At 44.9% G+C, this 24630-nt stretch overlaps 3 protein-coding genes across 13 annotated transcripts in view; all 3 read right to left on the reverse strand.

The window, feature by feature from the left end:
* The window catches only part of sulf2b (sulfatase 2b), a 64722-nt gene extending 52896 nt beyond the window's left edge, over nucleotides 1–11826 (reverse strand). For 4 of the 8 annotated variants that reach the window (XM_044127083.1, XM_044126923.1, XM_044126690.1 and 1 more), the window contains exon 1: nucleotides 11725–11824. The gene's annotated coding sequence lies outside the window, so the exon portion shown is untranslated. Of the gene's footprint in view, nucleotides 1–11724 lie in introns of all 8 variants that reach the window. The other 4 variants (XM_044127237.1, XM_044127377.1, XM_044127547.1 and 1 more) reach the window with 3 other exon arrangements.
* A 571-nt stretch (nucleotides 11827–12397) lies between these two features.
* Nucleotides 12398–14757, reverse strand: LOC122838571 (MRG/MORF4L binding protein). Its single transcript, XM_044129349.1, has 5 exons — nucleotides 14535–14757; nucleotides 14091–14212; nucleotides 13920–14001; nucleotides 13720–13794; nucleotides 12398–13030 (listed from the first exon to the last, which is right to left on the reverse strand). Exons 1-5 carry the CDS (start codon nucleotides 14674–14676, stop codon nucleotides 12807–12809), a joined length of 645 nt encoding a protein of 214 aa, XP_043985284.1. The 5' UTR covers nucleotides 14677–14757; the 3' UTR covers nucleotides 12398–12806.
* A 1020-nt stretch (nucleotides 14758–15777) lies between these two features.
* Nucleotides 15778–24468, reverse strand: hm13 (histocompatibility (minor) 13). Of its 4 annotated transcripts, XM_044128537.1 has the most exons (12): nucleotides 23846–24468; nucleotides 22957–22992; nucleotides 21587–21685; nucleotides 21431–21513; nucleotides 21271–21359; nucleotides 20938–21023; nucleotides 20733–20858; nucleotides 19900–19957; nucleotides 19702–19822; nucleotides 19059–19161; nucleotides 18864–18949; nucleotides 15778–17165 (listed from the first exon to the last, which is right to left on the reverse strand). In XM_044128537.1, exons 1-12 carry the CDS (start codon nucleotides 24038–24040, stop codon nucleotides 17093–17095), a joined length of 1155 nt encoding a protein of 384 aa, XP_043984472.1. In that variant the 5' UTR covers nucleotides 24041–24468; the 3' UTR covers nucleotides 15778–17092. The 4 variants fall into 4 exon arrangements, with proteins under 4 accessions (XP_043984472.1, XP_043984552.1, XP_043984636.1 ...); XM_044128617.1 differs by lacking the exon at nucleotides 22957–22992; XM_044128701.1 differs by lacking the exons at nucleotides 22957–22992; nucleotides 23846–24468 and adding an exon at nucleotides 21850–21968 and having other exon boundaries at nucleotides 21587–21713.
* Between the last annotated feature and the right edge of the window lie 162 nt (nucleotides 24469–24630).

A 24630-nucleotide genomic window follows, 5' to 3' on the forward strand; every position in this document is an offset into this window, starting at 1 on the left:
TCGGTTGGTCAATAACTGACCCAACCGTCACCAATACCTGTAAAACAGCAGCAAACCTTCCCTCCCTCTGAGCTGTGGATGTTCACACACATCAGTCCAAGTACCAGCTCCGACAGGCTGGAACCGGTTGCCAGGGGCAACAAGGTGTGTGTGGGCTCAGCTCTGGGTTTATGACACACCCTGAGAAGCAAATTGGTTGAGTCACCTACAGCCCACGTGTTCCCACCCGACGCTGCCTGTGTGTTATAAAGACGTGGCTGCAGCTGCAAACTTGGACTATAAATAAATTGCAGGATGCTGTGATTTTTAAAACGCCTGTCGGTTAAAGGAATCGGATCAACCGGCGGGAGCGGCTCAGGAGGAACGGACTCTCCGTACATTAAATCGCTCTGGGACCTCTGCTGAACAAAAACTATTCAGTGAAGAGTGTTTTGTATTTTTATTTCATGTTTCAGTGAAGTCTGAGGTTCTGAGGCAGAAAAACTTCAACCAGTTCAGCTGCAGATATAAATGTGTTTATATCTGACTCACGGCTCAAACATGTCTGTTCACCATGAAACAGCAGGATGGACACACTGATTTTTAGATATTTTTATATCTGTCTAATCAATGAAAAACCCACATATTTAATAGAGAAACAGGCGTTGAAATGAATTAAGGCGGTTTGTTTCTGACCAGTCCAGTTTAGTCAGCTTAAATCAAATTCCAGAAATACTCTAATCTCCATGGCAACCATTCAGCCGTTTAAAACACCTGGGTGGACTTGGCCCCACCTTCAAGGCGCAGCTCCTCCCCCACACTGCTCCTTCAGACTAGCCAGCAGCAATTAGCAACACCAGCTGAGCTCATTAAAGGATCTGCTGCTCGGAGTAACGCTGGTAAAAATGTTAAAGGGTTAATAGAGGAGCCATGTTGGGATGATTTTCTGGAGGCGGAGCTTCAGAAAGAACAGGAGCTTCTTAAAGAGACAGAGGCCCAAATTCAAGATGTTTGATCAGAAAGTCAAAATTCTTTTGAGTCATATTTGACAAATCATTTTAATAGCAATTTAAGTTAGTTCCTTGATCGTCCTATTAAAGGAAAACACAAGATACTGTCCCTTTAATGCACCTGTTGAAGGTAGAGAAAGCATCTGAGTCACAGGAAAAGTTTTTATTGTCTTAAGTTCTCTAAAGTTCACCCTCAGCATCCTGAGGACAGAGACTTCACCATGAACTCACCTGCTCCAAGTCGCTGCAGGTGGAGAGGAGCTGGATGTCAGGGAGAATCTGGAGAACCGGTTTCATGACAGATAAATTTTAAACTCTGTGTAAGAAAGCTGCTCTGTGGACGTCAGGCGGATCTGCAGCTGAAAGCAGCCGTTTAATCTTTCTGATGTGGACTGAAGGAAAAGGTTCTCGCTTCAGATTTAAAAAAAGAAAAAAGAAGAGCTGTTCAAGAGTCAGACTTTGAAGTGTTTGCAGAAACTCCAGGGGAGTTAATGAAATATTTAGAGAGTTTTGAAACCACTGAAGACTTTGAGGTGAACTACAGATGAGTGCAAACATGGAAGATGTTATTGATTATCCATGAGCTGCGAGTTCAGGCACAGAAAACAACGTCTGGGTGAAAATGTATTTAAAGGTCTGAGCTGAGAACAAAGTCTGACTGGTTAACCTGCTAGTGCTCCGACTGTGAAGAAAATGAACAAACATGACAACAGAAATAGGTGAACGTCACTAAAACCCGGCCTCTCCTGATTGGGTCGGTGCAGCTCAGTTCAGAGAGTTTAAACCCAAACACCTAACATGGCGTCATGCTAAGGCGAAGGCTAACATGGCGCACTAGTCTGTCTTGTGACGTCCTTCTGTTGCCAACCAGTGGCTGGTGTAGCTCCACCCAGCTAGCGGACATGAACCACAGTCATCTAAATTGTACTTTAGGCTGCACCATTCACATCCGTCCGGTTCAGTTTGCTTGAATGATGTTCCAGAAAGTCCAGTTCAGTTGATGTGAATGCTAAGCTAACTCTGGGTCGAGGTTGGGTTGAAGTGAACTCTGGTTCGGTGTGAATGTGAACGGCAAGCGGACCGGAGATCGCTCCAAAAGTAGGAAGTGGACTACAGCGCAGGGCATTCTGGGTAAATACAACCAAAACACATGTGCTAGCCTAGCGCTATCAGAGGAAATGGTTCATGGTCTTTAGCCAAAGACTAAAGAAAAATCAGCCAACCGCTAAAATCTGACACCGGCCCTCCTGACCGGGTTGTTTTCTGAGCTTTTTAAACATTTCTCAGCCTTTGGCGCTCGGTAATGATCCTTTCTTTTCTCTTGTCTTTATTGGAACGATTCCCAGCAATAAACTGCATTTTTCCTTCTGGCATATCCTCGGCTGCCTCACCGCCTGCCCTCCATCTGAACAGCTTTGTGATGCTACATGAGAGCAACCTACTGAACCCAGGACTGTAGTCTCTGCACACGGTGAACCCAAACGGATCCGCCCAGCACCAGCAGGTGTTTCCTCCTCCAACGTGACCCGGCCAACCACTCCGAACCATTCATGAATGAATATCCTGCGGATGCTCTTCATACCAGAACATGAGCTGAACTCTAGAGATCCCGATCAATGGCCGCCATCGACTGCTAACAGCTTAATCTACAGTAAACACCGGCAGCATCACACGGGTCCAACGGCTTTCCACATCACAGCCTCAGCAGGAAAATCAATATGTGGACGGATCGGTCTGCTGCGTTTTGTTCTGGGAGCGTCAAAACGCTCTGAGGGCGACCCGAACGCACCGGGCCGTTGACGCGCTGCAGATGGACAAAATCAATGAGGAAAATACGGCAGCCTGTAAGGAACAAATCAATTAAAATACGCCTTTCTGTTGGTGCTGCTGGTTATTCACAGGAAGAGCTAACAATGATCAAAAGATTATCAAATACTTTAAAGGTGATGAAAACATCTTGATGACGGAGAAGAAGGAACCTCCAGTCCAGACCAGGAGCTGGACGGATCCATAAAACAAAATCCTTCTGCTAAGTGACTTTTCCTGGCTGCTAAAATCTTCGTGGGAAGTTGTTCACGTTTCCTTTGAGGAACGCTGAAAAGTTTGAGGCGTCATTGTTTCGTCTCTCCAAAGCCAGGACACCAAACAACAAACAGCGATCAGGGCGCTTCCCCTCCTGAAGCGGCCGTGTCGTTTTAATGAGCGTGAAATGTGAGGATGAATGCGTTCTGTCAGATATTGTGGAGCTAATGACCATGAGAACCGGCTGAAAGAGCGACGATCCGGCAGAGAACAGATTAGCACGTTCCTGTCCCGGTCACAAGTCAAAAGGACGGAGAACAAAAACGCTGCATGCATTAGAAACACATCAACACCCCTCCCCCCTCTGACAGCCGTTGCTACGGGTTACCATCACCTCCCGTCAATCACTGCCCAGCAAACAATGCTGCGATTGGTGGGCTGACGGACAGGGTCGCCATGACAACACAAAGACCCGCTGACGACTCAATGCAGGTCGAGAGCGAGGTCCGGGTTCCTGCGGGTCGAGACCCTGACGGTTTGGACCCGGATCAGCCGCCGGTGATGAGACCAACTGGACCAAACGGGAACAATCAGACGGCGGCACGACGATGGGCGGCGGCGGACGGGGACGGCACGACATGGTGCAACGTTTGGAAAGGTAGAAAATGAACAGCTTTGGTTACTGACCAAAATGAGTCACATTTCATCATCTCTGATCTTGGTTTTCTTTATAAATGTTTCATTTAGAAAAGCTACATACTTAGCTTTTATAAATGGCAAGCTAAATATTTAGTTTGTGACTACATATTCAGCCACAAGCTAAATGTTTAGCTTAGCCATAAGCTAAGCTAGTTAGTTTAGCATTAAATGAAATATTTAGTCATGAGTAAATATATTAGCTGAATATTTACTCACATTAAATATTCTGATATTTAGTTGATGTGACATTTGTCACTGAATGAAAAACATGAAGAAAATGTGATTTTGAAGAATAACCATAAAGTTTTATCTCAATATTTTATGGTTTTTACTGTGGTAACAAGTTAACAATATTAACGTGTTTCTAACTTATTTTCAGTGTTTTAAGGCAGCTGAGTGTTTCTGACTGCAGCTGCACTTTATCTCAGCATCCAGAGGAAAACTTTCCCCAGTAGAACAGACCGATCACCAGTCAGGTTCTGGTTCTGGTTCTGGTTCTGGCTGAAAGACAGGAGAGAATATCAGAATGCAAATACATTTATAAATGAAAAATCACTGCAGCTGTAAGAAGAGATCTGACTGAACCGCTGCTGCATCATTATTATTATTATTATTATTATTATTATTATTATTATTCTGACCGAACCGCTGCATCATCATCATCATCATCATCATCATCATCATCATCGTCGTGTTTTAATTCCTCAGCAGCTGCAGATGGAGACGTGATGAAGGGAACACCTACAGCAGCCAGTCGGCTGATTTCATCCCGTCAACAAGTCGATTCCTGATTACTTAACGAGTTCCTGAAGAACTGAGAGCAAATTACAGCCAGTAGAGTTAACGAGGCTTTAATAATGTTCCCCTGTGGAGAAACAATGGTTCAGAAACAAATCGCTAGAAAACCAGGTTGAACAGATCAGAACCAGGATCTCTGCGTTCCAGAAGGAGAACAAAGATCCAAATCAAACCAGTAAATGCACCTATAGATGGTTCAAACACACTAAAGCAAGGCGGCCTAGTCAAAGTCTGAGATGCTTATTTGAAGGCTAAGTTCAGGCGTATCTGCCTTTTGGGGCAATGTTATGATTTTAAAACTGAAATTTTTGATCCATATTCTTATAATGACTTTTGTTCTTGCAGTTGTTTTAAAACTCAATTTTTCTCATAATTGACTAGAACTTGCAGCTAAGACTTATATTAATAATAATGAATTATTCTCATAATTGTTCACTTGTAATTATGAATTTAAAACTCAAAATTATGACTTATTCTAATAATTATGACTTAAAAATGTTGAGTTTGAAACTAGTATTTATTACTTTTATTCTCATCCCTTTAAAACATGTCCTTATGACTTCCTGTTATTTTTCGTTATGGCAGGAACAGGCTTCCATACAGGAGATTTCCAAGGCTGTCATTAAAAGTCTGCCGACATTTTCATCGTTAAAAGTGACATTTAGCAGCAGAAAGTGAGAAGACGGAGTCAGGGCGAGTCGGTCTTGGATGATGTGTGAATTTAACGAGCAGAGGAGACTCGGTTCGGGACACGGGTCTCATCCGCTAACTCAATTAGAGCACAAATGAACTCGAGTCAGGAAATCCAATTTAAGGAGAAATGAGTCAGTGTTTGTGTTGAACAGATGGAGAGAAGCGATCCAGAGGAAGAAGCACTTCAGAGGAGACAGACGAGGCAGGAAGTGCGGCACGCAGCTTCCTGCGTGACCTTTTCAGCCGATCAATAAGTCATGAAGCCGTCAGGAGTTCTGACAGCTTCACCGGCGATGAACAAGCGGAGAGAGACGGAGCTGCTTCTGAATAATGAATGACTTGTTTACCGTCTAAAAGGTCTGGACGGCTTCTTCTGTAAAGGCGAACCAGGCGGTTAGCATAATCTGCTGCTGACCGGGTCCAAACATCTCACCGAACAGAACCAGAGACGTTTAAACCGGATTTAATTTAGCAGCAGAAGCAGAAAAGTTCAGATTTTACAGCCGAATGGAGAGAAAAGACGTTCGGTTCAGTGAGGTCCAGATAGATTCTGGTGGATCCACTGAACCAGGAAGGAGTTCTCACACCATGACTTCCCTGGACAGGTATGGAAGACCATTTCTGCCATGAAAGGAAAAATAAAAGCCCAACTGGAAGCCATAATTATGACTTTTATTCTCCATTATCACTTCAAAACTTGTCCTTACCACTTTTCCTCACAGTTATGACTAGGCCCGTCATAACGAGCTATAAATCATTACATCTCACCACAAATTAAAACAAGCTCAATTCTTTCTGTTTGCATGATTTATCAGTTTTCTTCCTACCAGAAACTGGATGATAAAAGTCTTCAGTCTGCTGCTTTGGTCTCAACTAAACCTTTTACCATTTTCTGAAGGAAACTTTAGTTCACAGAGATGTCCTGATTCATTTTATCTGTTTATCTGGTTTTCTGTTTATTTATTTGGGATATTAAATTTTCTTCCAGTTCCACTGTTAAATGTTAATTAGAATGTAAAGTTTATTAATCTTTGAAAATCTCTTCTTACATTATTATTAGTTCATCATATAACAGGAAAACAGTCGCAAGACAGAAACATCTTTTATTGCAATAACATGTTGGACCATTAATAACAACTCTGTATTTTATTTTCAGCTGTTACAAAAACGCAGCAAACCAAACATAAACCAGTTTGACTTTGCCATGTTGATGGCTTTAAACTTGGCGCCTGTCTCTTTAAGAAGCTTCTGCTCTTTCTGAAGCTCCGCCTCCAGGAAGTCGTCCCAACACCTTTAACGTCGTTTTTAGGGGCGTTTCACTGAGGAGTAGTTTGTTTAAACCAGGTCCATTTCATTTCTGCTGTGGTTGTATTGATTATTAATATTTTATTAGCTGATTGAACTGTACTGATTCCAGACACAATTAACTTTTTAAACGTTCAGCTGAAACCGGAGCAGATTGAGTCCTCAGCTTCAGCGCTCATTAGCTGCTGCGCTAACACCGTGCTTTCAGTAATCACACGCCGCACAACAGGAGGCCCACGGCCCCCAGGGCGCGAGTGTGTGTGTGACTGGTGTGTATGTGGGTCTGTGTGTGTGTGTGCGTGTGTGTGTGTGTGTGTGTGTATGTGTGTGGATGTGTGTGTGTGTGTTCTAGGTTTGATTAAAAAGCTTCTGTGTGGTTTTGAGATGCTAATCGATGTATTATCAGCAGGATAAAAGAGAGTTTAGCTGCTTAAAGACAAACAAATGACTTCTGGCTCAGACACCCCATACATTACTAATGAGCGCTGTGTGTGTGTGTGTGTGTGTGTGTGTGTGTGTGTGTGTGTGTGTGTGTGTGTGTGTGTGTGTGTGTGTGTGTGTGTGTGTGTGTTCTCAGGCTTCACAGAGGCACAAACACTAGAGGAAGAAATCCCATCATGTTTGTGACAACAAGCATTGATGACATCACTCCTCATGTCGGCTTACAGCAGGACGCCAGCGATGATGTCACTGACGAAGTCCAGACCCGACACCAGATCAGAACCAAGCAGCTTCCAGGTCGGATCCACAGATTTGGATTCTGTTCGTACATCTTTACGCTCCAGATTTCTCTGCTGAAGCTTCGTTCAAAATGCTCCACATAAAAATCATGATTCTTATTTTACTGCGATTCAGATTGTCCCAGAATCCATTTTAAAAATTACAACAAACCCGCTCCCTGTCGCCCTCCATTTTGTAACTATGTGGGACGTTCTGACATCGTCATGGAAACGGGCCTGCAATGTACACATGTGCTGCAAAAATGAAGAAGGGAGATTCAATCTGCCCGTCTGAAGGAAAACATTTGGACTGTTGTTGTTTTCCCAGGAAGACCGATTCAGACCGGAGCTTCTCCTGTTCACAGATCACTGAATGTAGATTTAAAACTTCAGGAAACCGAGGAACAGCGAGCCGCGGAACCGAGCTACAGAACCGAGCCGCGGAACCGGGCCGCGGAACCGAACCGTGGAACTGAACCGCGGAACCGAGCCGCGGAACCGAGCTACAGAACCGAGCCGCGGAACCGAGCCGTGGAACCGAACCGAGGAACCGAGCCGCGGAACCGAGCCGCAGAACCGGGCCCCGGAACCGAGCTACAGAACCGAACCGTGGAACCGAGCTACAGAACCGAGCCGCGGAACCGAGCCGCGGAACCGAGCCGCGGAACCGAACCGTGGAACCGAACCGTGGAACCGAGCCGCGCTGGTCGCTGTGGGACAGGAAGGAGAAACTAAAGGCTAACTGTGAATGCAAAGCAGGGCAGATACCGACACCAGGTGCACTTCTCTATCCTTCTGACTCGGTGACACGCTAACACAGCTTCTCTGCTTCAGCTAATCACCCATAATCCTCTGCTGCATCGCTGTCACATGACCAAGATCGTAACTCCGACCTCTACAAACACAAACAGCAACAAACTGGGAGGGAAAAAAACAACACAGAACTCAGTTGATGGGTGAAACTGTGGCCTGGTTTCTGTGTGTTCATGTTAATCATGTCCTGCATTCCTGATGTAAATAGTAACTCTGAGGATTAGATCTTAGCAGCCGAATGCAACCAAGGCCTGAATGGCCTGATTCGGATTTTTCACCCTAAAATCAAATCAGATCAGTTTTCAAAGCGTCTGAACGCTCATGTCGCATTTTACCGACTTTTCCGTCACCAACGTCACACATGTGCCATAATTCTGCAGCAGAAGAAGAATCTGGACGTAAACAAAGTCTGAAAATGATGACAACGAAGTGATGACAGCAGTCTGAGTCAGTGAACGCATCACATCCCAAACCCATCACTGCTGGCCTGAATCCACATCCAAACAGAACCGGGTCCGAAGCTGCAGTCAACGTTCCACTACAGACCGTTTAGCTGCTGTTAGCTCTCTTTTCATCAGGTTCCTTCATCTGCTGACCATGTGGTCACTCTCACCAACTTTACAATCCACTCAGACTCGGTGGCGGCCATTTTACTAAAATCCACCCGGAGCATTTTACTGCAGTAAACGGCGTGTTCTGGGGGGACAGCTAAGTTCTTCTTCTTGGGTCACAAACCGTTCACACTGTAGTCTGATAATATCTGCATTTAATCAGTAGCATGAACGATAACGCAGAAAAAGATCGGATTCAGCAGAAAAACAGAATTGAGCATCTAGGCCTGCTGGGTGAACATAATCCAATCTAACTGTTGTTCTCAGTCAGGAAACTTCTGCAATATGTTGCTTTATTCATCTGTTGTCAGCACAAAAGTGATTTGATTTTTACTCTTCTTTTAGTCACTAGTTTTTTGGAAAAGACAGAAGGACTGGTAAGTAACCTGACAGGTTCCAGTAATGAGTGCAGACAGTGAGACATCAGTGAACACGGATCTGTGATCGTTTCCCTATGCCTGGTTCGGGTAATTATCTGGTTTTAACGTTGCCTCAGAATCATGTCATTATTATTTCAGAACGGCTTCTTCTTCAGAGAGGCAGCTAGCTCTCGTTAGCTCTCGCTAGCTCTCGTTAGCTCTCATTAGCTCTCGTTAGCTCTCGTTAGCTTCCCGTCACGTCCGCCTCAGGCAGGTTTCTCCTCGGCTCCGGCGGCTCAGCCTGCCTCTCGTCTCAGAAAGCGATGGAGCCGTGTTGGCTTCAAACTCATTGCTATGACAACAGAAACGATGAAAGATGGGAACTAAGGAGCCGGAGCTCGTCCCTCAGGTCAAAGGTCAACATCTGAACTTGGAAACTTCTCTCAGAACGAGACGAGTTTGACTGCAGGGAGGATTTCTGACAAAGTTTTAGATTTATGTAAGAAGAGCAGAAATGTTTGAGTTTTCAGAATAATTCAGGCTGTTGAGGAACTGAGGCTCAGCTGCACAATCAATCAATAACCATAAAATCACCACAGACACCTGATCAATATCAATAAACAAAACAGCTAATAGAATATTAAATATATAGAATATTTACTGAACTACAGACCCGCACAGCATTCTGGGAGATGTAGGCAGAGTATAAGGCATTAGCCGGTCAACCTCTCACGGCTAAGCTAAGCTACCGCAACTAACTCACTTGGTCACTCTTCGGTTACCTAGCAACAACCTGCTGGGTAATGTGCGCAGCAGCAGTTTAAAGTTTCTCCTCTGTGCCACAAATAAATAAAAACCAACATGGAGTGAAGACTGAAAAAAACTGGAAACGTTACTCCACCGAAGTGGCAACATTTCAGATATTTAAAACAAAACAACTAATCAATAATTATCAATATCGAATGATATGAAACTCTTATATTGTGATATATATTATTGTCCAGATCTACTTCAGCGTCTTTATGTTTACTCCTGAACAATAAGCAAATAATCGATTAATCACATGATGAATTTAGATTGGTCATTTCCATTAATATTTTGCTTACAGAGACTTTATAATCCATTTTTTATAGGTTTTAGGTTTTTGTCTTATTTATTGGTTTTGGTTGTCTTGTTTTATTTTGCTAAATGTTGTTTGATAAATTAAAGTTTATTAGTCCTTGGCATTACCAATATATTATTTCAAAATGATCTGAAAACAATAATATTATAGTTTATCACAGTAATTACAGGGATTATTTATTGTGCAGCAGTCTGTTAGTATGACAGGCCTGTTTATGTCCCCATGAAAGCAGAATAAAGTTCTGTGTTTAGGTTTTAATGCCGGATCACTTGGCAGGAAGTTGGACCGGCGCCGCCGATGGAGAACTGTTTAAACTGAGCCGTCCCCACTGACCAGCAGGCCCTGTGTGTCTGAATCCACCCACTTGTTTACATAATCCTGCATGAATAAACATGAGATGATTTATGAATAAACACGTCTGGGGATGTGAAAACACACACACACACACACACTCTGCTGGGAAATCTCAGGACTTGATGAATATTCATGCAGCACTCGTTCTCACACTCCTCCGTTGTGTTTTACGCTGACATTCATCTCCTCCTTCACATCCGTCTCTTCAGCTCATCTCATTTCTTAGACTCTAATTGGTTTTCTTCCAAACTTTAAATGTTGTTTCGATCAGATCCAGACTGAAACTGTTAAAACTTGCTGCTAATCCGCCACCCTCCTCTTCCTGTAACTGCAGCGCCCTCTTGTGGCCGATTCTACTATAACAAGTGAAAGCGATGAAGTCTAATGCTTTATCTAGTGTAGCCAGGATACTCAAATATAATAAGTAGTTTACAATAAACAGTCAACCAACAAGCTAGAAGTGCTCATATTCAAGTTTCTTTTCACGCAAATCCAATACACATACAGAAATAAAACATTATTTTAAATTATAGAAATTTACTCACTTACACAAGAAACTCCTGCGAGATCTCATCTCATCTATATATGCAAACAAATGTGAGGAGGGGGTTAAAAACGTTTTAAAAATAAATATAAAAGCCCAATAAAAGAGGGAAAAGAAATTTCAATCGTAATGTGATTAAAAAATTCACATTTAAAAATGTAAGACTTTCTGTACCTTCCAAAGCATGTTAGGAAAAAACGACTCTATTTAGATTCATATGACACTAAAATTCATTAAATTCATTTGTTTCTATTTTTATATTATTTAACCTTTACTTCAACACGAAATTACTAGAGATAAAAATATATTTTATATTTTATTTTGCAGGTCAGACTGGCAGCAGCAGACTTAAACATTAAAAGCTAACATGAGAGGCCTTCAGATTCACGCATTTCTGCATAAATTAGAATTATTCCAGCATATTGAGTTACTGTTATTTCTGCTGTTTCTAAAATGTAATCACTGTAATCACACACATTAATAGTTTTCTAAATATTTTTTGCCTCCAAGACAAATAAGATCCACAATGTTTACCAACGTTAACATTGCTAATGCTAATGCTAGCTTGCTAACACAATTTTTTCCAACAGCAGCAATCGGGAAGTTTGATTTCTCCTTTAGAACCGTCCCAGTGTGGTTCAGAAAGAGAATTAGAAGTAAATTACAGGCAGTAAAACATTTCTTCGTGTACTTACTTGGACTCTTCGGGGCTTGAGCCGCTGAATCTGCAGCCGTTTCAAGATGGCGGCGCCGCGTTTATTAACCATAGAGTGGAAGGAGGTTGGCGGAACAGCAGGTATTACGCTAACTTCTGCGACCATCAGGGGGCGCTACCACTAAGCGCGATCTAAATAAACAAAACAATTTGACGTGACTTTCTTCATCCTCCAGTTTAAAACCGACAGTTAATTTTAGGTCTGATCAGCTGCATTTCAGTCAGGCTTCCTGACAGCCTCCTCAGGGGTCACAACATCGGATGGTCACAAAGTTTGATGGAACACCAAATAAAAACTGGAGTTTCCCACTTCTGCTGGTTTATATGGAATTAAAAATAGTGTTTAGCTTCATCTATGTGTGAATGGGGAAAAAATCACAGAGGATCAGAACTATGAAAGTATTGGTTAATAAAAACATCTTAGATCCTGTATGGTATAGTAATTATAATGCTAATGTATGTATTTTAAACACTCCCTGACCTTCTGTGTGACCTACATATGTTGCTGCTGCAGTTACACCTGAATTTCCTCGCTGTGGGACTTTAAATTTGTTTTCTGTTCTGTTTTGTCCGACTGCTGCAGGAAATGTTTGGCCCAAGATACCTGGTATCAAAAAGCATCTTTGAAATGAAAAGAAAACGTGGAACAACACTGAGGAGTTCATCTTTAATGTCACCAACAGTCTTGTCATCATGAATAAATATTTTCATAAAAATAAAAACCAAGAAGAACATTTTAAAACATCCCACGCTGTATGAAACTGAAACTAAACATAAGCTAAAAATAGAGGAAAGCATCATGAATGTGTTTTTCTGCTCATTTGGAGCAGATTTCAGATGGAGAAACATTCCCAGAGATCCGACTCGGCTTTCTTCCAGGAGCCTGAAAGATGGAGCGGCTGAGTTCTCCAGAACTGGGCCGACCGGAGTCCGGAGCAGAACTGCAGCGGTTCATCCAGCAGAGCCGCGTTCGGTCCAGAGTTCTGCTCGGCTCCATGGGAAACATGAACACGGAAAACAAAAAGCTACAGCAAATAAACTGAAATAAACAGAGTCCAGCTCTCAGGTGCGCCTCCTCTTGGCGCCTCCCGGACTCGCCGGGTTGGAAGACGACAGCAGTTTTTCTGTGGCTCGGCTCCTCTTCCTCTTCTCTGCTTCCTTCGCTCCTCCTCCTCCTGCTCCTCCTGCTACTCCTCCTTCACCTCCGCCCTTCTCCTTGTCGCGCTCCTTCTCTTTTTCCCGAATGCCGCTCATTCGCTCTGACATCTTCATAGACGAGTTACTTCCTGTGGGAGAAATAGGAAAACCGAGTTAGCATAGGAACCGATGATCTGCGGAGACATCCACACTTCCTGTCCCACTTCCTGTCCCACTTCCTGTCTCTCACTACTGATAAACCTGCTCTGACGGAACGATCCGGTTAAGGATCATCACTAAAGCATTCCTGATTCAGAGAAAATAAATGCATCAGGAAAACGCTGCAACTACAGATGAACCAGATGTCCTCCAGGCCTCTAGGGGGAGTCGAACAACAAATCATGTGAGTGTAGACCCTCAGAAAAGACGTGCAGAAGAACGTTGGAGGAAGATAGAAAAGCGTTATACTTTGCGTCATTTTTAATCTCACTGTCTTTTACATTACAGAACAGCAGCAAGGGTATGTTGGTAATATTTCCTGCTCCAGACTCCCCCTAGTGGTCTGGAGGACTTCTGTTAGGTGGAGCAAGTTTACAGCATTTTACACGTGCTGTTTGCAACATTTCTCCTTTTGCTTCCACCTCCTGTGGTTGCAACGTTTTGTCCGCGTTCGTGGCGTTCTGTCTGTCTGTAGTCGTGACGTTCCTGCTGCCATTGCAGCATTTTATCTGTAGTCCCAAAGTTCTGTCTGTATTAGCCGCATTTCATCTGTAGTCACAAGACTCGCAAAAGTCTGATAAAGTACATGTGGCTGAAAACAAAAGCAGGAGAGCTTGACCTTCTTCATGTGTAGCAGGAGGTTCCCTCTCCATCCTGAACTCCTCCTTGGTCTCCTCCTCTGAGCCCAGCTTCCCTGCAAACACATCAAGATCTTCGTTCATCACAACCAGAACAATCCTCCACCGGGTCCACTGCTGGGGAAGAGTCGTCAGGAGAAGAGAGGAAGTACAAGATGGCGGAACAGGAAGAAGACCTCACCTCCTTTCACTTCCTGGATGATCTCCTCCGGCAGCGAGAAACTCTTCTCCGTGTTCGGAAACGGCAGGATCTCCGACTCGTGCTGCTCGTCACACAGAACCAGTTGGTTCAGAGGAAAACACAGCGTGTGTGTGTGTGTGTATTCCTCTGTGTGTGTGTGTGTGTGCGTACCAGAGCCTGCATGTCGTACATGGTCCCCAGATGGTCCCAGATGACGGAGGAAGAAACCTGCCTGCCGATGTTCTGGCTGAATTTATCCCGGATGCAGATCATGTGGAAGTGGCGGTTCACTCCTGCAAACAGAACCGACCCGTCAGAACCAACCTGACAGATGAGTAATTGGACTGATGCCATATTATATATTTATTTGGAATAAATTCTTGAAATATTTTTCCTTCTCAAACTTATTTTTGAATATTTATTCAGAAAATACAAAAAGTCAACTTCCAGATGATAAACTGGGATCAGCCCGACCCAATTTCTGCTTAAACTGGTCCCAGTATGTTTCGGATGTGGGTTGAACTGGTCTGGGTCCGTCTAATGTTCGGGTTAAGCTGGTCTCGGACTGGTTCCAGTGGGAGGTGTTAGCATCAGAGCTAGCGTTAGCAGTCTTACCCACTGGTTTGTGTCCGATCATTGCGTGGAAAAGACACACCTCCACTTCGTGGCTCCAGACCACCGAGTCCTCCCCGGGAACCAGAGCCGAGTCCGGGGGCTTCTCCTCGGTCTGACTGAGGGTCACATCTGCCTCCCCCATCTTTAAAAACCAGATAAGATCCGAGCAAAACCGAAACGCTTCAAGCCGCGATCATTAGACCGGAACCGGAAGTATGGAGATGATTTTCAAAATAAATGCGAATTTGAGCAACTTTGAACTGTATGTTTTAATCTTGACGACTTTTGTACTTCTATTCAGACGTCGATATGTTGAATAATTATTTTGTTCAGACGGCCCAGATTTAAGGAGCATTTTGAAGTTTCCATGAAACAATGACTTTTTTTTTTATTTTGCTTCATTTTCAGTTTGTATTCATCTGTTAACAGCAGGACTTTAAGCGCATCAAATGCGTTTTAAACAGACCGATACTGCTAACGCCTTCATATACATTGGCATTTTCTGACAACTTTGTGCACACACAAGTGTTTGAAAGGCTCAGATATCTAAAAATATAATTTTGATTAGTCATGAATATATATCAATATATCTTTAATTGTAATTAAAGGATTTTTGATCCTTCAAATTATGAATCCTGTGATTTTCATCAAAATATAAATTAAGAGATCTTGAATTCTTCTTTTTACTACTAAAACTGAACGCGGACGTTTTTTTAGGAAAGTCCAAACATCGTGTCCCGTGTCAAAACCTGTTTTCTGTGTCGCCTAGGTAACAACACCTAGACCAGAGGTGTCCAAATTGCGGCACGGGGGCCATTTGTGTCCCTTGGACTGATTTTGTGTAGCCCTGAAATTAAAAACATGTTTGAAATTTGACCCGTCCATCACAGGCGGTCGATTTTATTTATCAGGGTAGAATTACTGCAAACATAAAAGTCCAACACAAAGTTTTCATCTTTTTATAACAAGCAGAAACTTTTTCTGAAAAGCTGATTTTGTTGCATCCAAATGAGCTTTGAGTTTTTAAACTTAGTTAAATATAGCAACAATTTAAAAAGTGACCCAATTATTGAAATATAACTTGAAAATTGCAATATTTTAATTTTTTTATTTAATGAATAACTTCCCTTTCCTACAAAAAAAAATTTAACGTGAAGCTCAGAGAAAGAACTTCTCTACAAGCCTCAGTCAGCAGGTCAAAGGTCACACGTTGTGATTTTAATGCAGTCAGACAGAGTGATGCTTCTCCAGACCGAACCACCAGAAGGTTTATTGCAAATCCAACAGACAGTTTGGGCCGAGAAGCGACCGCGCTCACAGATACAAAGAAGAAAAAGAAAAAACATCTCAGAGTTAAACTCTATGAAGGCTACTGAACTCCAGGGAGCCGGATACAAGCGGGACTTTAGAACCGATCGGATTCACATCAAAATACAAAACTGTCAATAATAAAGCATCGACCATCGATCACAACAGGAATATTAACGCGAAGCTGAGAATCTGCAGCTCAGAGGGTCAAATGAAGCATTTCTAGACTTTTCCACATCACCTGATTTACATATCAAAACCTGGGCATGATGGGAAATGTAGTTCTGGGCAGTCCAGCAGTTTGAGAGCCTCTGGACTCATTTCTACATCATTACGTCGTATAAAACTAAACTTCTCCTTTAATGTTGACATTTATTCAACTTTCCTCAAATATGTTAAGGTATGACAGAAATCTGCATAAGTAAATATTATCCTTTATCTCCTGTGAACCAATCAGAACGAGGCTGAAATCCCCTGATTGGCCGACCTGACTCCTCCTCTTCCTCCAGCCTGCCAACCAATCAGATTTCAGAATGAGGGGGCGGGTTTGTTGCTTCCTGCAGCTCAGATCTAGAAGCAACTTTGATCCCTTAACCTTCCAAATAAAACCTCCATGTTCATCCCTGAACAATCTGGTGATTTTCTGCCTGTCTGAAAAAACAAAGTTCAAAATGAAGAAAAAGAATGACTGAAAATGATAAAAGTGACCCTTAAAATCTAATAAACACATCAGAGCTCGGACAGACGGAGTCACAGCTGTTTTACGTTAACAGGGAAAAGCTGAACTGGTGATACAGAAATAAAAAGTTTGAATTGATTTCATCGCTCAGCTCTGACAGGAAACTCCTGGATTCGTCCAGATGTTTGGAGGAAAAGCTGTAAACATTCAGAAACATTAAAACTGTGACGTTTCTACAGGAACAAAGTGAAACTGAAGCAGGTAAAGGTGAGTGGACAGAAGCAGGAAGCAGAGACCCGCTGAAGAAGCTTCGGCTTAACGGCTTCCTGGTCCAGACACACAAGCCCCGCCCACTCGCCTGGCCCCGCCCCTCAGCAGCTCTGTGCTCCAATGACTGCAGCCGTGACGAGGAGGAGGAGTCAGGCACAGAGCAGAAACAAATCTCCACCCCATAGAAGCTGTAACCATGGAGACCGGACACAAACACGTTGGCAACATAAGCCCCGCCCCCTTATGGTGGGGCGGGGCTTCAGTGAAATGTAACGGGGTGGGAAGGTGGTAGCGACGAATGCTATTGGTCCTTTTTCTTCTCAGGTTCTGATGACTCCTCTTTAGGCTCCGCCTCCTCTGATGACTCCTCGTACCTGCAGACAGGGAGCCATGTTTGATTTTACTGTGTGTGACGTCATGTGACTGTTGGTCAGAACGAAGCTGATGGTTGGACCATCAAAAACCAGGAGTCATGCTGTCAGATTTAACCGACACGGTTCATAAAGTTTCAGAAAAACGGTTCAGAGATCAGACCGTCCTCCTGGCTCTGATCCAGTTCATTAAATATTCAGCCCCCTTTTCCATTTGATGGTGGGCTCACTTCCTAATGAGCTAATGTGCTAAAGGCGGAGCTAATTTTTACCTTGATGCTTTAGCATTTTGGCTAACTTTGAAAATGTTTAGCGCACTTAGCTTAGCATTAATTGGTTGTTTTGCAAACTCAGTTGAATAAAGTTTGACGTCTGTTGAAACTTTATTTATCAATTGTTTATATTCATGCTTTTATTTTGAAGTCTGTTTACACAGCAGTGAGATGAAGTGCAGCAGGTTGTTTACTCTGTACCCAGAATGCATTGCTGTAGTTCTACAGTAAACAGTTTAAAATCTCCTGAACATTACTTTGACTGAATTAGCAAAACTTAGCAGCTAAAAAACTGAAACTGAGTTTGTTTAGATGAAGTGTAAACCACAGAGGAAGATGTGTAATGACAGATTTGATCCTGATGAGGGCGATAAAGCACATGTATCACATGTTGGTATTAACATGCTTGAAATTAGCGCATTAGCGCTAGCTTCGGCTAAATACCAAAAACTTTCTGTTGGTTCTGGTTTAGGATCCAAAGCTCTCCGTTTTTAAACTTCATCTCTAAAGGTCAGACGGCGAGACGGAAACGTTTGGACTTCTGATCCAGTCTGAATAAACCGGGTCCGTTTTGGTCCTGGAGGAGTGACGGCGTTCTTCCTGCCCAGGCGTCAGAGGGGCAGTAAGGACAGGGGGCGGGGCTTAGCTCCTACATGGAGGTGGGAAGAACACGGCGGTGTCGGGGGGAGGAGCCGGTTGCCATGGTTTCCATGGATGCAGCCAGGCTAGCAGGAGAGCCGCTGACAGTCGGGAAGGAAGTGATGCGTGGAGAGGCAGGAAGGACTTCCTCTGCTGACTCATAGCTATGGCGACGGGGAGGATGAAATGAAGAGGTGAGGATGAGGAACAGAAGAGAAGAAGAATGTAAGATTTTTATCTCAAACTGCAAATTAATCAGAGTGAGGATGATGATGATGAGGTGAGGAAGAGCAAACAGAAAGAGAAGGAAAGATGGCGGCTGGATGTTCTGCTCGCCGGTTCTGACCCGAAATATCAGCCTCATCCTCCAATCAGAATGCAGAAAACATCCAGACGGTCCAGTAGGAGGCGCTCCATCAAACCAAACATGACGGAACCGTCCGTCCAGCTCAGACCCAGACGGGACGGCTAGAGCAACAGAACCAGAACCTCTGGGTTTCATCTGCAGGGTTTAGGATCAGAAGAACCAGAGACCAAGTTGGACCTGATGGATGGATGGATGGATGGACGGTCCATAGAGACGGTACTGGAGCGTTTCTGGACTTTATTTTTCTAATGTTTAAAGTTTTTATTTTAGCTCATTTTTATTGTTGATTATTAAAAATATTTAGTTTTTAAAAAGCGAAACCAGAAATGACCTTTGACCTTACATATGGACACACTGATCCAGGTTTATTTGTGGACATTTTCCTCATCAGAAGATCAACCGTCAGTTGCCATGGTTACTCACCTGAACATCTCGGTGAGCTCTCCCTTGCAGAGCGCCACGACGACGGGGAACCCGATGCAGGCGGGGACGAGGTAGAGCAGGGCGGGCTGCGGCGAGAGAGAGAGAGAGTCAGGAACCCGGTTCCACTGAACCGGTCCGATTCCGTGGTTCCAATAAAGCTTCCCGGACATCAGAGCGTCTGGCTCCGCCTCCTACCTGTGCGTGTTTGAAGGTGTGCATGACAAAGATGGTGAGGCCCAGACCGAAGATGTAGGCCAGGAAGCTGGAGTAGAAATACGTCCTGCTGTTCTTCTTCAGGCTGCGGACAGACAGACAGAGACATGAGGGCATGAGGACACGAGGACATGAGGGCACGAGGACATGAGGGCATGAGGACACGAGGGCATGAGGACATGAGGGCACGAGGACATGAGGGCATGAGGACACGAGGACATGAGGGCACGAGGACATGAGGGCATGAGGACATGAGGACACGAGGGCATGAGGACACGAGGACATGAGGGCACGAGGACATGAGGACACGAGGGCATGAGGGCACGAGGACATGAGGGCATGAGGACACGAGGGCATGAGGACACGAGGACATGAGGACACGAGGACATGAGGACACGAGGGCACGAGGACATGAGGACACGAGGACATGAGGACACGAGGGCATGAGGACACGAGGGCACGAGGACATGAGGACACGAGGACATGAGGGCATGAGGACATGAGGACACGAGGACATGAGGGCATGAGGACATGAGGACACGAGGACATGAGGGCATGAGGACGGGTCCGGACAGGTGAGCAGAGACGCTGCGGAGGGAGAGCAGGCGCCGCCGCCGGGCGCTACCTGACGTCGAAGCGCAGCAGCAAGGCGATGAAGATGCCTGGGATGACGATGTCTCCCAGTCCCAGCATGGCGAAGTTACTGGCCCCCAGTCCTTTCTCCAGTAAGTCCTGAGGAAACACCACTGGAAGACGGAGACTCGGGTCAGAACCAGAGCAGCAGGAAACAGGAAACAGAAAACGCTCTGAAACGTCGACTCACATTTGATCGGTGCCTCGAACGACTTGGCCACCGTTACCATGACGTTGGTCCCGAACACCTGGAGGTCAGATCAGACAGGTGAGAAAACTCTCCGTCCTACTGACCAGTGACCCTCTCCAGGAGGTCAGAGGTCACTGTAGGCTAAATAAAAGCAGCAGATTGAAATGTCTGCAGAATGTGAAGGAAATAGTTGGATTTATTAAGTTTATTAATAATTATCAACAATAGTACTAATTATTATTAATCAGTACTATTGTGTTCATTGTAATTTTCCTTGATTATATTTTTGTTCATTATTTTACATTTTTAAAACTTTTAAAATAATTTTCGTAATTAAATATTTTAAAATTATTACATAAGTTAATTTATTAGTAATAAACAATTATATTTACTAAATATTGTGTTTATTGTAATTTTCCTTAAATGTAAATTTATTCTGTATTTTACATTTTTGAAACATTTTAAATAATTTTCGTAATTAACAATTTTATTTGTAATTATTACGTAAATAAAGTACAATAAACATATTTTCTTAATATTTTTATAATCTTATTTGACATCTTACTAAAAAAATGTTAATTATTGAATTCCTCTAAATATCTTCCTGGTTTGAACACATCTTTACATCCCATGGTGCGTTCACTGACCTTCAGTAAATCATAAAATAAATCTTTAGTCTGTGTTATTCAATTATTAACATTTAAAAAGTTGAATCTTACTAATGCAAAAATTATTTCTTCAAGTCAAAGAAAATAAATGTGGGTACTTTTATTTTGAAAAGCACACACCACTATAAAGCCTAACTTCCTTTGCCATTGAAGCAGGATTCTCACCCAGAAGACGTCGTAGATGAACAGCCCCCCCAGCAGGATGCAGCCGGTACTGACGTTGTTCAGGTGCAGCAGCTCCACCCCATTCAGGGCGAACGCCAGGCCAAACACGTTATTGGCTATCCAGTGCTGTGATGTCACAGAAACAACCGCTGTGATTGGCTGTGAGCGTGGCGGCCAGCAGGCCGACAGTGGGACGTTAGTTTACCTTTTTGAGCAGGTACCAAACCCCGACCACGCTGCTGATGAGCAGACACGCCAGGTTCTTGGTGTCAAACTCATAATTCACTATTTCTGGAGGCAGAAAGAGAATCTGTCACATTTTGCTGGAAAAACATTGATTTAAAAAATAAGAGAAAATACAGCAGCTGATGCTGAACTGACGGATCAGAACCATCAGAAACCAGCTGCAGCCGTCAAACTGTAAATGTCTAATTTATCAACCGTAGTGCTGGGAGGTCCAATTCAGCCTTTATCAAACGGACCACAGGAACCAGGCGAGTGTTCCAGAACCGGACGGTGATCAATCCGATGGACTCACCTTCTTTGGACTCTCCAGAACCCTGCGTGAACAGCAGCTGGTACTGCTTGTTGGGGAACGACTCTGGGAAGATTCTGGACATGGCAGGACTGGAAGAAACAGACGGAATTAGACTGGGAGGCAGCAGCGCCGATGGACCCGATCCCGGTTCTGATGGTACCTCATGGTGTGGGCCAGAGCCAGGACGCCCAGGACGAAGAAGTAGACGGACAGCAGCAGGTTGATATATTCCTGGGAGAACACCTGCAGGACGGAGCGCGCTCAGTGAGAACCGGCCGACCCGGCAGCCGAGCAGAACCGAGAGGTCCGAACTCACCTTGAAGAAGAGGTAGAGTCCGAACAGCGTGCAGCTGGCGATGATGGGGAACCGGGCCGCGTCCCGGCTGGTGATGGTCTCTGGGGCGTCGGCAGAGTTCTGGGAGGAACACGGACAGGATGATGGTCTGAGCAGAACCGGATCAGAACCAGATCAGAACCCAGCAGCTGCTGGACTGGAGTCCGTCAGAACCGTTAGAACACGGACATGAATCCAGAACCTGCAGACGAATGTGGAGTTCTGGCTCCTGAGTGACCTCTGACCTCTGAGAGGATTCCCGTTCGGATCCGTCTATATTCTGCTCCGACCCGTCTCTGGAGACGCAAACCGGGTCAGGCGAGCAGGAGGAGGGATTCATCAGAACCATCTGCTCTCAGCCGGGTCTCAGAACCAGCTGTGGATCCAAAGGCAAGGAACGGTAGGTTCTGAAAAACCCGGTTCGACACTCAGGCCCGGCGCCGGGCGGGGAGTTCAGGACACACAGAACCAGGCAGAACAACGTGCATCAGTCCAGAACCCACAGCAGAACACAGCAGTTAGCTTCAAACAGAACCGGTTCTGGATCCATGGCGGTTCTGATCCACATGCAGACCAACGAGGACGATGACGGAACATCTAGAACCCGGCCAACCGCTGGACTGGAACCACCTGGTACCGAGACGCAGGTAGAGACCAACATGGCTGCCAGGCGTTTCAGGAAGTAGCTTAGCATAAACCGACTCTTCTTCTGCTACTTCCTCATTTAACTTTTGGTTTTATTTTGAAGGACACTTCCTGTTTACGCCGTCGGCAGCCATGTTGGAAGCTACCGGGTCACACTTCCTGCTGAACAGAGCGGTTCCGGTTCTGTCAGACTTGCTCCAGAACCAGCGGCTCATCTGATCCCTGTTCCAGCATGAAGACGGAACGGGTTCCAGAACCTTCAGAACCTGGTCCAATCCACCAGAACGGCCTCATCAGAACCCAGTCCAGTTCTACAGAGATGATCCAATGATGTGGTTCTGGTGTTTGAACTGCAGCTTCTAGAAGCCTCCCTGGTCCAACCTGGACCCAGTGGACCAGAACCACCAGAACCACCAGAACCTGACCACATCCTGGAGAGATAAATCAGCCGTTTGGTTCTGCCGGGTCAGAACAGGAACACCAGTCTGTCCTACTGGGTCGTGGTTCTGACCCACAAATGGGCCGCATCCCAGTTCTAGTTCAGATCCAGAACTAGGTCGTGGTTCTGATCCAGAACTGGAACCACAACCAGAACTAGAACTGGGTCTAAACCAGAACTGGGTCGTGGTTCTGACCCAGTAGAACGTCAGACGGGTTCATGTTGCCTTTGTGCCGGAACAACAAAGAGGTTCGGTTCTGATACTCACTCTGAACCCAGAGTCGTACCCACCGTCTCCGAGCTCCTACAGACGGACGCAGAGACAAGATGGCGGACAGACAGGTGAGCAGACAGACAGACAGACAGAGAGAGAGGTCAGAGGTCAAGTTGCAGACTGACAGGAGCCTGGAAGATCAGCTCGTTAAGAGAAACAGGTGATGAACATTAAGGAGTAAAGAAAGGAAGTCATGTGACACCAGCAACACAGCCGGTCCAATCAGCTGCCTGGAAGCTGGGAGCCAATCGGATTCGAGGAAACAGAGGGAGGAGCTTCAGTTGGTATATAAACAATAAATGAGCATCCAGCCATTTGGGCTTCTCTACTCTTGTGCATCATAGAGGTCAGAGGTCAGGAGGAAACCCGTCCATCCATCTCCAGGTTCCTGTTGGACCTCTGGATGTTTCCAGCCTGAACTGGATCTCCAGTTCCTCCAGGAAGTTTTGGTTCTTCCTCCAACCAGCTCACAAACTTTCACCATATTTAATAACTCATTTTAAAAACTCGCTACAGTTTCGGATCCAACTCCGGTTCTGATCCAGCTGTGAAACAGGCCAGCTGGAGGCCATTAAGCAACACCCCACAGCATGATGCTGCCACCACCACCCAGTCCTGATGAACGGGGTTGAAGTCCAAGCACCCAGAAGACAGCAAAGGGTCACCCGGAGTGAAAACCCGGAGTGAACACCTGCTCTAATGGAATCCGGTCGATCATTTTATTCCCTTCAACATTTTATCTCCGTTCCGTGATGATTTATGAGCCGCTGCTCCAATAAACAGTCAGAGAGCAGTTAGCAGGGGATGCTAACCGGCGGAAGCTAGCGGTTGTCTACCTCCACATTGGTCCCCCCAGAACCAGCCGGTTCGGACCTCTGCTTACCTTGGACTTGGAGCAGGTGACGGACCGCAGGGCTCCGAAGAAGATGGGCAGCAGGGCCATGACCACCAGGCTGCCGTAGGCCAGCGCCGTTCCCTGTGGGGTGGCCACGAATTTAGCCGTGGCGTTCAGCACCTCGGTCCCGTTGGAGTCCGTGGCGTTCGGGACGGCCGCGGGGACGGGTTCTGCCTCTGCCATGGCGGTTCCGGATGGAGGTTCTACAGGGGAGCTGCTGAGGCTGCGGCGGGAACTGACAGGCGGAGACAAGAGGGAGCTGGCGCTGTGGGAGGCTCATTCATCTACCGGAGCAGCTGAAACCTCGATAAGGCCACGTTTCCTAAAGCAGAGAGGGGCACAGGACAGCAGAGGGCTCACTCTGATGCGTTTCCTGTGTCTCTAAGGCCACGTTTCCTAAAGCAGACCCCAGAGAGGAGCGGAACTGAGGAGAGGGCTCACTCTGATGTTTCCTGAAGCAAGATCGTTCACTGTGGTGGTCTTCTTGATTGTTTTTTTTTTTGATACCGTTTAACGTCACCTACTGGTGTGGAGTGTGACTCAAAATATCTACTTTTTAATCTACATATATGAACAGTTTTCATATTTTATTAATAAACCCCCCCAAAAAACTAAACTTGTACTTTCTGACTCTTACTGTAATATATATTAAATTAAATGTTTAATTAATATAGTATATCCCTCCAACATAGATATTCTTCTGCACTCGTTTCATGAAGCGAAACAGAGGGCTCACTCTGATGCGTTTCCTGAGTCTCAGTAAGGCCACGTTA

The sequence above is a fragment of the Gambusia affinis genome, linkage group LG01 (genome assembly GCF_019740435.1).
Source record: "Gambusia affinis linkage group LG01, SWU_Gaff_1.0, whole genome shotgun sequence".
Lineage (NCBI taxonomy): Eukaryota > Metazoa > Chordata > Actinopteri > Cyprinodontiformes > Poeciliidae > Gambusia > Gambusia affinis.

What these genes read in the sequence shown, in the direction of transcription:
- LOC122838571 (XM_044129349.1), bottom strand. Translation starts at nt 14,676, where the DNA reads ATGGGGGAGGCAGATGTGACCCTCAGTCAGACCGAGGAGAAGCCCCCG. An exon ending in TGTACGACATGCAGGCTCTG is followed by an intron (nt 14,002 to 14,090) that starts GTACGCACACAC and finishes TGTGACGAGCAG; the next exon opens with CACGAGTCGGAGATCCTGCC. An exon ending in CATCCAGGAAGTGAAAGGAG is followed by an intron (nt 13,795 to 13,919) that starts GTGAGGTCTTCT and finishes ATGTGTTTGCAG; the next exon opens with GGAAGCTGGGCTCAGAGGAG.
- hm13 (XM_044128782.1), bottom strand. Translation starts at nt 24,040, where the DNA reads ATGGCAGAGGCAGAACCCGTCCCCGCGGCCGTCCCGAACGCCACGGAC. An exon ending in GACTCTACCTCTTCTTCAAG is followed by an intron (nt 21,514 to 21,586) that starts GTGAGTTCGGAC and finishes TCCGTCCTGCAG; the next exon opens with GTGTTCTCCCAGGAATATAT. An exon ending in TCATCTACGACGTCTTCTGG is followed by an intron (nt 19,958 to 20,732) that starts GTGAGAATCCTG and finishes TCTGACCTCCAG; the next exon opens with GTGTTCGGGACCAACGTCAT.